General features: G+C 37.1%; 1 protein-coding gene across 1 annotated transcript; it reads left to right on the top strand.

Moving 5' to 3' along the window:
* LOC120769076 (uncharacterized protein KIAA0513) lies at positions 1-11394 on the top strand. Its single transcript, XM_040095936.1, has 7 exons — positions 1-1337; positions 6435-6498; positions 6565-6678; positions 6738-7607; positions 7673-8192; positions 8261-8361; positions 8420-11394. Exons 1-7 carry the CDS (start codon positions 1134-1136, stop codon positions 8494-8496), a joined length of 1950 nt encoding a protein of 649 aa, XP_039951870.1. The 5' UTR covers positions 1-1133; the 3' UTR covers positions 8497-11394.
* Positions 11395-11683: the final 289 nt, after the last annotated feature.

Below are 11683 nucleotides of genomic sequence, written 5' to 3'. Positions count from 1 at the left end.
GCAATAATAACAAAAGTTAAAAAATATCATTAAAACACCAAAATTTGAAAAAAAATTAACGCACATAAGTAAGAACCAAAGCTTGCTATCCAATTTGGGTGGGTTTCCAGCAAAAATTATATATATTTTCCAAAAAACATTGCGCTAAAACGCCCCGCTGTGTCATGTGTTAATTAAGCTGCTGACGCTTCACCCCGCTAACCATTATATACCAGCGAACTTTTTATTGCACTCCACGCAGCAGTCGTACAACCTTGGTAGGCGTGTCCGTTGCTTGCCAAATTATAACCTTCAAAGAATTGCCCAAAGCAGCAAAAAAAAATTTCAATTCAGCAGCACTTTTGACGAAATATCTGGCCATGTACCGCCGTGGAGGCCTGCAAATATACAAAAAAGCCACACAAACACACGCGTAGACAGTCATAACGGTGAAGACAGCATATGAAGTCCGCTATACGTATGCGTGCGTGTGTAGCTGCAGCGGAAAAAATCGATATAACATCAACAATAAACAACGGTAATGCTGCTGCTGGCCCATAAACATACCTAAGTAACACAAAGGCGAACGCACACACTCACACACACATAAGCGCGCTAAACAATAGTGCGTTAGTGTGCGCTGTGTGGCATGCCTCTGCAGTCGCATATTTGCATATACGCGTTTGCTATCGCATTCCGCCACCAACTCTTGCCACGCCGCCAGCCGCCGACGCCGCAATTTTATGCCGATAACGTAATACACACGACACTCACAGCAGTTGGTCGACGAGCGTTTACCATATGGATATGTGCAGCTGACCAAAAATGTTGTGCAATTTGTGCTAACGTTTTAAATATTTAATTAAAATTACTTAGCAAAAAAGCAATTCAAAATAGAAAAATATATAAACACGTGCGCGTATTTACAACACAGAAAAAATAAAATAATACATATAAAAAAATTGTCCATTTTAACTGCTTAACGCATAATTGTAGCAAAGAAAAAATTAATAACAGCAACAACAACAAAAAAGTTTTATAAAAAAAAACAACAAAAAACGCATGCATTTATGCAGCACAAGGTCGCACACCAGCTTACTACCGCGCGCCTACACGGCGTATGAGCAATTAATTAAGTGCAGCGCCTGGTGTGAATGCTGAACAACAAGCATAACAACAACAACAGCAGCAGCAAAAAGATGGTGGACCTGAATACCTGTCCGCCTACGCCGCCGGGTGGCGAACGCTCGAAAATCAAAAGCTTTATGGGCCGCACTCCCGGCATTGGTATATTGAAGTCGAAATTTCTAACGGTGCTTGGGAATAGCAATGAGCTGCTTAACGGTATTTCGAATAAGGTGAGTGCGAGATATTTTACTTAAAGAACCAACACGTAGGAAATTTTGAAATATTGGATATTTATCATAAATTTTGTTTATATTACTCCATTTTATTTTTTTAGTGACTAAGTGCGTTAGGTTAGGTTGAGAGGCGATTTTAGAACCAGTGGTTTCAAAATGCGCCTACTAAAGGTCTTACATGCGTTATCTACCTACCTAACTCGGTTAAAATTTCGATTCAAAGACAGTTTCCAGATCTAAGGTGGTCCAAGAACGGCTCCAAAAACGGATCCCACCGTCCCACTTGGTCTGCTGAGAACGCCGTTTGTGATCTCAAATATTGACTGACAGGTTCTTCTTCTTCTTCTTTATTGGCGTAGACACCGCTCACGCGATTATAGCCGAGTTAACAACAGCGCGCTAGTCGTTTCTTCTTTTCGCTAAGTAGCGCCAATTGGATATTCCAAGTGAAGCCAGGTCCTTCCTCCTCTTCCTCTGCTTCGCCCGGCGGGTACTGCGTCGAATACTTTCAAATTTGTTAAGATTGCTGATATCGCCAGACTCGCCGAATATATGACCGCCGATATAATTCAACTTGCAAAAGTCTTGATGGATGGATGTTTCTACCTCACCTTATACCTCACACAATATTGACAGTCCGGAAAAATGTTCAGCTCGACTCGTCCAAATCAAGCTGGCCTTAAGCGTCCGACAAAATTTTCATCGTTACGCACACTCGCCTACTGGTCAATGATCAGTAAGATCTCCTAAAAATGCGGCAAGAAAAACTTCACTATGAGCAAGTAATCCAGTGGATCTCCTGTATTCTGTACTAGACCAGAGGGATCTCGTAGTCGCACTGAAGCTAGTTGTTCAACAGCGTCTGCCTATTCCGAATATTTTGTGGATTCTATAGTTACCATTAATACCCTTGCTTCCCTTTTTACATGAAAATCTAAAGGAGCATAGAGCTCTAAGCTAAAACTTTATAGACGATAGTAAACTGACCACACGGCATTTTCATCCATCAATAAATTCCATTGCAGCTTAATACCAACGAGAAATGTGTCTCAGTATTTCACAGACAAGACGTCAAGAAAGACCTCTAAACATTACTATCCTTATAAACATTTCTATTCCACAACCGCAAGGTCTTCTAAGCGCCTTCGAACTGTCAGTGCAGTTTTTCAATATTACTTGTTGATTGAAGTCGCACTCCATACATAGATGAGTTGAGTTGGTGCCAGAACTGTTAGGAGTATCGACTGCTAGTAAAGTATCTACAGCTGTGTAATGTGTCCCTGAAGTACCCAGAAATGACATCAAGAAAGACCTTATTCTTCCTATAAACATTCCTTTTACCCAACCTCATGGTCTTCCAGCGCCTATAAACTATCAGTGAAGGTTTTAAATGTTACTCTTTCCCAAGTTGAGTTGGTGCCAGAACTGTTAGGAGCTTTCATACTAACGATGAGTGCAGGAAGATAGCTTAGTTAGCTTAATTGCTAGGGGCTTTCATATTTAAGATGAATGCAGGGAGGAAAGTTTGCTTGCTCAGCTCAGCTTAACAGCAAAGACTGAAACCAAATTAGTTCGGCACCTTACTCGGTTTGTTTCGATTTCCTCAGCAAGTCCTATGGGTATTTATTCCCAGGTAATTTCTGGGGTCCATAACTACATTGGTACGGGTTTTCACATTTTGAACATACATTTATGAAATTCATGTTTAAAGTATCATTGAAATTATTACTCAACTGAAGCTATAACCTTTTCCCATACTTCTGGCAATTTGTGGATTCCATATCAAAAGTACTGCACCGGATTGGCAGCCAAGTACCAAATTAATGTAATAGGTACCATCTAACCCAAGAAATTCTTATGTTCAGGGTACTGCTTACAAATAAAAAGGTCGATTAAGTCTCTAGCGCTGAGAACTTTATAAGTACTGCCATTATGAAGGCCGTACCGAACTAATAGAGATCCACAGGTCCAGCTTGAATGATTTTACTTAGTAAATATGAAGTCTAGATGTTATACAATAAGGAATTTTGACAGCTGTCATTAAACATGCCACTGATAGTTTCTGGGTGTTTATATAGTTTTCTGTGGATAAGCCTTGGAACTGAGGCTGTGGTAGCTACATATTTGGAGCTAACGGTAGCATCATAACTTTACAAGTATTTTTGTCAATCGCTGCCTGCCGTCTCTCTTTTCTACAGACACCACCATTCTTTAGACTCATCTCTAGCTTAACCTCATCTAACCATATTTTTAAGTTATGTGAGGTCAATTGTACAGAAATTTTAAACATTTTACAAGGATATTTTTCAAATATTTTCGATTTTAAATTTACACGAAAATTTTTTTACAAAGCGCATTTTTACACACACTACTTTATAATTATTCGGGAATTTCAAATATTTTGTGAAGGTATTTTTCAAATATTTTCGTACTTAAGCGATACACGTACATTTTTTTACAAAGTGCATTTTTTCACACATTACTGTACATTCAGGAATTTCAAATATTTTGTGAAGGCATGGTATTTTTCAAATATTTTCGTACTCAAATGAAACACGAAAAAGTTTTTACCAAGTACTGTTTTTTCACACACTACTGTACAATTAATCAGGATTTTCAAAAATTTTATGAAGACATAATATTTTTCAAATACTTTCGAACTTAAATTAAACACGAAAAAGTTTTTACAAAGTGCATTTTTTCACACACTACTGTACAATTATTCGGGAATTTCAAATATTTTGTGAAGGCATGGTATTTTTCAAATATTTTCGTACTTAAGCGATACACGAACATTTTTTTACAAAGTGCATTTTTTCACACACTACTGTACAATTAATCAGGATTTTCAAAAATTTTATAAAGACATAATATTTTTCAAATACTTTCGAACTTAAATTAAACACGAAAAAGTTTTTACTAAGTCCATTTTTTCACACACTACTGTACTTGAATCGCTAAATATGTTTGCGTAAACCACTGGCTTTATGGATTATTTTAGTTTCGTTTGATACTATTTTCTCTTTAATAACTTGCGGTGGTGTGACCAATACACCCACACAGTTGCATAAAATATGCTTGACATCATTCAATAACGCTTAACATTTACCTCGATTGTCACCCGCTGTGACATCGACCGATTGCGGCAATTCGAGCAGCCTACCCACCACTGCAGCCACAGCCAAAGCTCACAAGCGCCAGTGTCACTACTCTGCATGTGTGTGTGCATGTATGTGTGGACTGCACCATGGTTAAGTTCAGGGGCGCCAAACAAGTCCAACCGACAGACCGGAATGTAGAATATTACTTTTGCTTTTTTTTAAATATGTTCTGTCGCTCTTTGATTTTTGTTGTTTTTATGCTGTTTTTTTTAGGACATTCAGCTATGTTTGTTGGCATTTGCTGTTGCCACACAATTCGATTGTGCCATTGTCGAGGCCATTGTGCATTGGCACATCTGGGTTAAGTTCATGTTAAAGAATTATGTATGTATGTTTGGCTGTGTCAGCAGAGTGAAGGTGAGGAAGAAGGAGGCAGAAAGTGGGTGTGCATTCAAACTGGTTGCCTAGAACCATGTGCTTCCAGTTGTGTGGTTATGACTGTAAGCGATTAGTTAAATATTTAGTCAAAGGAAGCAAATAAGGTAATGGTTATTGATTCACTATTTTATGAGTGTGTTAGTAATATTGTGTTAGAAAGGATGCTGTTTAGTTCAATGCAATCTTCTTAATCTAGTGCGTAGGAAGACGTCATCTTAATTTGCCTGATAATCTTCGAAATTTCAAGTATTGTTATGAGAATATGAAGTACTAAACTCTTTAGAAATTATGGCAAATATTTCTGGTTAGTATTGCTATTGCTAGGCTCTCTATGAAATGCGATCGTATGTGGGTTTATAGTCGAGTATAGTCAGTAATTCGAAAATAGATTACGTTTTAAACTATCGGGAATTCCTCCAGACTTAAGGGAATATATTTAAACAAATTTTTGTGAGACTGGTGCTTGAGAATCGACGTTTAGCTATCAAATATCTTACTGGTGTCGTTGGAATATCGGAAGGATCAATGAAAACTATTTTCAAAGATCATTTGGGCCTAAGTAAAATGAAAGCACGATTGCTTCCAAAATCACTACATTTTTTCGAAAAACAGTGTCTCATCAATGTCTGTGAAATAATGGCCTCGAATATCAGGATGTCTTCTTCTTCTTTTATGGCATAGACAGCGCTTACGCGATTATAGCCGAATTAACAACAGAGCGCCAGTATTTTTTCTTTTTGCAATTTGGCGCCAATTCGAGATACCTTTCTCCAACGGATTGGATGTCTACCTCTTCTTCTGCTTTCACCGACAGTGTCGTCGTATATCTCATACAGCTTCCATCGAATGCGACATTCGCCGTGGCCTATGCGCAAAGGACCATAAATCTTACGTTGAACCTTTCCCTCGAGAACTCGTAACGTCGACTCATCAGATATATTAATATCACTTTTTTCTAACCTAGGCTCAAGCTTATGAAGACTTTGTTTGTGAGGCATGTTTGCCTATATATTCTTTCGGTTTCTAGAACAAGTTCGTAGTCTCTGTTATCTTTTTTCAAGGGAATTTTATTCTCTAACTTACTTTACTTGTTTTGTACTTTAAATACAGCCGCTGAAATGATGGTTTATTGGATAAGTCTTTCAGTGTCAAGAAAATTTTCTTGCAGTAATGAGTATTTCACCGGATTTGTCCAGCAAGAATGTTGCTAATTCCAAGACAAACTGACTTTTGTTGGATTCCTTACACTTTCATTCATAGGTAAGCCCAGTTATGAGCTCCATACATTGGCATGACGTTCGGTTATAAGGGCTCGTAGTCCTAATAGGTGATAAATTTCAACTCGACAGCATTCTGGAATAATATTTGGTGAATTTGTTCACTACAACAATAATAACTTGTTCTATATGTGAGCTGGATTATTACTTAGTTTGAGAAGCAAATTTGACCTTCATAAATAATACAAAGTAATAGAGCCTTTAATAGTACTTTTATACAAACCCTGACATAAGAACCTATAAATATAACTTTATACTCTCGAATTTGTCTTTTTCAGCTTACGCTTAGCATTAGCTCCAGCGAATCGGAGTATTGTGATGATGACGAGGAGGTTCCTACATGTAAGCATGAAAGCTATAATATTTGCTTGCTGCTTTGAGATTAAATTGTATTTGTTTCTAACACAGTTGACGAGACCATTGACTATACGAAAATAGATTATGAGTTTCGACGCATTAAGGCGCGACGGGCACATGAAGAGATCATATCAGGACGGTTTCGATATCCCAACTTAGCACCTAGTGAGTATAACAGTTAATTTCGTTAAATTCGCAACATATTTTGAAATCTAATTTTATAGGACCTCGCTTGGAGGCTGCCCGCGCCAGTGCACGTGACAAAAACAAGCGTTCCGATTCCAGTTCCTCAACTTCCAGCTCCACATCGTCTTCATACTCACCGCCTGTCAATCGTTCGCATGTTAGCAGCACTACACGCTCGAATTCCATCGAGTCACGTCATTCCGGTGGTTATGGGCGACCCGGACGCGCCATACCCGGCGCAAGGCGCAGTGAACTCGACATACAAAGAGATTTATCACGCATTACCGATTTGTTGAGCGTAAATGCCAGCGCACCGCAAATCGATGTGCAACCACCCTCGGATCGTGAATGCGGCAATTCCACTGAACAGCGCAACCATCCCACTCACCTGCATATGGATATACCAGCTATGACACAATCGGGCACCAGTATGGCGGTGCCGCCACGCAGTCGCAACTCGAATAGCAGCACTGTGACCAGTTTGCGTGACGATCCCGATGTACAAGCGAGTCCAAGCATTGAATCTACCGATTGGCGTAATTTTATACGTTCGGAGTCACAAAATTCAGTACCGTCATGGGCATCATCCATCAGTTTGGACTGCCGCGCTGGCGAGGAACCGATCAAGGAGTTTATGAAACGTTTCATAGAAGTGCTTTTCACGAATGCCTCGGCGATTGGACTGGAATTGAAGGCAGAGTTTGGCGCATTGGCACGTATCGATGCGGGACGACAGTGGTTTACACGTTTCTTGCTCGAGCAGAAAGCCAAATCAAAGCGTGTAGATGAGGTGACCTTCCATTCGCTGGTACAATATTTTGCCATCGTCTTATTTGAGTGCGGTGAGAGTGAAGACTATGCGCCGGCAGCGTTAATCATGAATACTTGCTTTATGTTCTACAATGAAAGTGAGTATGCGTTTTGTACTTTTCTAACATGACTAGGAACTTAATATTTATTTTAAACTCTACAGTTGAAGTTCCTGGCTGTGAACCGTATCGCCAGTATCTTTACATTTTCATGCGTCAGCAACCGATATGGTATAGTCAACGTTTTTGGGGTGCCGCATTCTTCGAAGCTGTGCAAAGTGAACGTGACCATCGTTTGGCGATGCGTAAGCGGCGCGCCGAAAGGAAGCAGCGCAACAAAGCGCAGTTCACAACAAAGATAGCGGTTGAGTCGAGTATGCATGAGAATTCGCCAGCTGAGGTAACGAATGAGAACGCGTTGTTAACGGATGCACCGATTGATGGGGAAATCGCTTCCACGTCCAGTTCCTCACATCATGGTAATATTGTGGCCTTAAAGGTGCAGTCGACGAAGAAATCCGCTTCACAGACCAGTGCCGAAGACACGTCCGCAGTTGGTGGTGCTGGTGCTTCGGCCGAGTCGACAGCTTTGATGGGTGCGTCGAGCGCTGCAGCAGCCGCTGATAAGCAGCACGCACATCTCGATCCGCATTCCATCGAGAATATTGTGTTTCGACAACTGGGGTGAGTGGATTTGATCGAGTGTCTAAATATTAAGTTCATATTTACTACATAATTGTGAATACTTCCAGGGCCTTTACTTGTAATATGCACTCATTGGGCCTACCTCAAGATATGTGCCTAGAATTTTTGAAGAAACAATCGGCAACGGCAAGCCATACTTTATCAAAGGGTGAGTACCTAAGGTTTGTCGTGAATAAATCCTACTCTACACTAACCATTCTTTGCAGAGAAAACCAAACTCATCAAGGATAACATATTGCGCATGTACCATGAAACCGATTCATGGGGCGCGAAAGTGTCCTGAGTTGTTTTTACCGTTAACCATAGTATATTAACTCCAACTTTCCAGTAGTTAGTTAAATTCTATTAAAATTAATATTAATTATATTTGTAACGGAAATATTAGTAAAAGAAAACGTTAAAATTAATATATACTGTTAACTTATAACATAATTATATATGTACATATATGCATTAGGGGTATCCTTTTTTGTTTATTAATCATGTTCGTGTAGAGAAAATTGCATTTTCGAAGAATTTGCAAATAATTGCTCTATGGAAAAATGTAAACCTAAGGAAACATGTCCATTAGGGGTGTCCTTATTTGTATATAATTCATATTTGAGCATGAAAAATTACAATTTCTAAAATTTTGTTACTAATTGGTCTAAAGAAAAATGCAACAATAATGATATTCGTAGATTAGGGGTGTCCTATTTTGTATAAGTTCCATATCTGTGCATAAAAAATGCATTTCCGAAAATTTGCTTACTGAGTGCTCTAAGAAAAATGTAAAAATAATGATGTATGTACATTAAGTGTGTCCTTATTTGTATACTTTTCATATTTGAGCATAAAAATGGTATTTTTGAAGAATTTACTATTAATTGTTTCAAGAAAAACTAATAAGGATACATGTACATTAGGTGTGTCCTTATTTATAAATATTTCATATTTAAGCATTTAAAAACGCAGATAAATAAGGATATTTATACATTAGGTGTGTTCTTAATTGCATTAATTTCATATTTGAGCATAAAAAATTGCATTTTCGAAAATCTGCTCACAAATGGACTTAGAAAAAAACAAAGAACTTCGAAAATAACTTTTTAAGGAATCAAAATCAGTTTTTAAGCATTTATGCGTATACAGGGTGGTCCAACTAACAAAAGGTTTCGTTTTTAATTAAGCTCGCTGCAATTTGCCTACTTATACGCGTAATTGTGAGTACGTTATAAGTGAGGATAGCCCTAATGTTCATATATACATATGTATATAAATATATAAATATTTATATATTAGGTAACTTTTTAATAATTCGTGTAAGCATAATTCAAGTAAGCAAGGCATGTGGTTGATAACACTGTACTTTTTTTTAAATATGCATTAGGGTGTGGTATTTTTTTTAAGAAAATTTAATTTACTAATGATAATGACTGTCAATATTGAACACAGAAAAGCAAGCTTATAACTTAAGAAAGTGGCACCCTAATGCACTTAGGTACATATATATAAGCTTATATGAGATAATGAAATGAATGAATATCAAAGCATATAATATTATAAACAATTTGCAATATCAAAAGAAATTGTGATATGGAAAGTTGAAATGAGAGAGAGAGAGAGAGAGAGAAAATTTTCGCAGAGAAAGCGTTTATATAAAAACTTGTCCGCAAATAATAGTATTACTTACATGATTATTATCGGAATACTAAAGCAAATATGTTTAGAGCATATCGGGGTATATGATTTTGAATTCTAACATCATTAGAACCTTGCCTATAATTTCATTTAAGATTCAATAACATATCCATGTCTTCTTGATTGAGCAATATATTTTCCATAGATGCATTTGAGATTAAATAACAGATTCAAAATTTCTCGAGAATTTTTAAAGCTAAAATTTATCTTTATACTTAGACTTGCCATAAGTTCTGTTATAAGTTTAGATCGTTATAAAAATGTCACCGTAATAGTTTTGATAACAAAGTTATTTTTAGTTACCATCGCATATAATGTACAAAATTTATTTATAATGGTCACTTCTTGCTTAAACACAAGCTCCAAAAGGTTTGGTCTTTGATTAATAACATCACGTACAATTTATATTTGTATTAACAATTTTTTGAAATTCTCCAAACAACTCTGACTGCAAGCTGTAATTCAATTGATTCAAATCTGGACTTCCAGACGGCTAATTGTCTGCAATTATGAAGCGAGTAATATTGCTTTAAAGCCACTGATGAGTGGAAGCCTTATATCTTAAAAGATTCTCCATCGGTCAGAATATTGTTTAACTGTTTTGCCATGCCTTCTAAGACATTGTGCTGATACACTTTTAATTCATATTTAAGACCTTTTTCACAGAAGTCCTTCACAGGGGACTCTCTTTCAAACAACAGCTGGATGTTTCAGTGACCTCGTTGAAACCTTGGAATATAAGTTTTTGACTCTTTGAAAGCTTTTGCGAATATTGTGTAATTTTGTTAATTAAAAACTTTTTCGGCGCTGAATTCTGTAAATACAAGTAGATGATAGTGAGCGGGTGGCACTGGAAATGTCACTTATACTTAAGCCCAATTCTCTTCAAGTGTGTTGCTTTCATGTGAAGATCATCTCGAATACGTCTTGAGATTGATCTAGTCGATACACCATATTAATTTCCTTTGATACAATTTTTTGATTTCCTATTTACTGGGCATGCGTAGGTAAAAAGTTTTTATGGCTGAATGGGTTCGAACCAAGCGTGGACAAAAGTGCTGTAAACAAACATTCCCGAAATATTAATTCTTTTGAGTAGCTCATAAATTTCATATCCGCTTTCACCACACATATGTATGTATATATAGCCATCATCCCAAAACGATTTTCTTCAGCTCCCTACTCCATTGTTATTGGGTTATAAACAGTTAGAAGGCTGAAAAAAGTGAATTTTTTAGATTTTTGCTGAGAAAAAATTTGTACACATATTATGTTATCTTTCAACTGCATTTTAAGTATTTGTATTATTAAAATATTTATTTGAAAAGGAACTACAGCTGAACTCTGGGAGCTCCTCTCAAAAAAGACGTTTTGCGGAGATCAGTATACATATAATATCTCTGAACTGGATCTTCTGCAATTAAACAACCGAACAGATTTCGTTAAAATAATGTTAAATCTAGTAAAGCAAAGCGGTTTCTCAAAAAAAAATCGATTTGTGACCAAAATTTCGGTCTTAAATTGTTTATAAAAAAATATTTTTCGGTGAGAAAAAATCTTGGATTAATTACTAAAAAAAATTTAATTAATTAATTGCTAAAATTTGAGACTAATCGGTTCAGCCCTTTTTGAGTAATGTTGGTCACCAACTTTGAAAACACCATTTTGGGAAAAAACGCACTTAAAGTTCGACCTTGCACCTTTAAGCACTCTGAAACGCCTTTGCAAATTTGGGTGTAACTTCGAAAATATTGACCGGAACGATATGAAATTTTCTGTGTGTATTCTTA

This window comes from Bactrocera tryoni, chromosome 2 (assembly GCF_016617805.1).
Source record: "Bactrocera tryoni isolate S06 chromosome 2, CSIRO_BtryS06_freeze2, whole genome shotgun sequence".
NCBI lineage: Eukaryota > Metazoa > Arthropoda > Insecta > Diptera > Tephritidae > Bactrocera > Bactrocera tryoni.
The sequence above is the reverse complement of the archived record's forward strand: the minus strand, read 5'-3'. Positions and strand labels throughout refer to the sequence as shown.

Excerpts from the sequence above, each read along its gene's own strand:
- LOC120769076 (XM_040095936.1), top strand. The coding sequence starts at position 1,134 with ATGCTGAACAACAAGCATAACAACAACAACAGCAGCAGCAAAAAGATG. Across the intron at positions 1,338-6,434 it reads TTAACGGTATTTCGAATAAG|CTTACGCTTAGCATTAGCTC; the intron begins GTGAGTGCGAGA and ends TGTCTTTTTCAG. Across the intron at positions 7,608-7,672 it reads CTTTATGTTCTACAATGAAA|TTGAAGTTCCTGGCTGTGAA; the intron begins GTGAGTATGCGT and ends TAAACTCTACAG.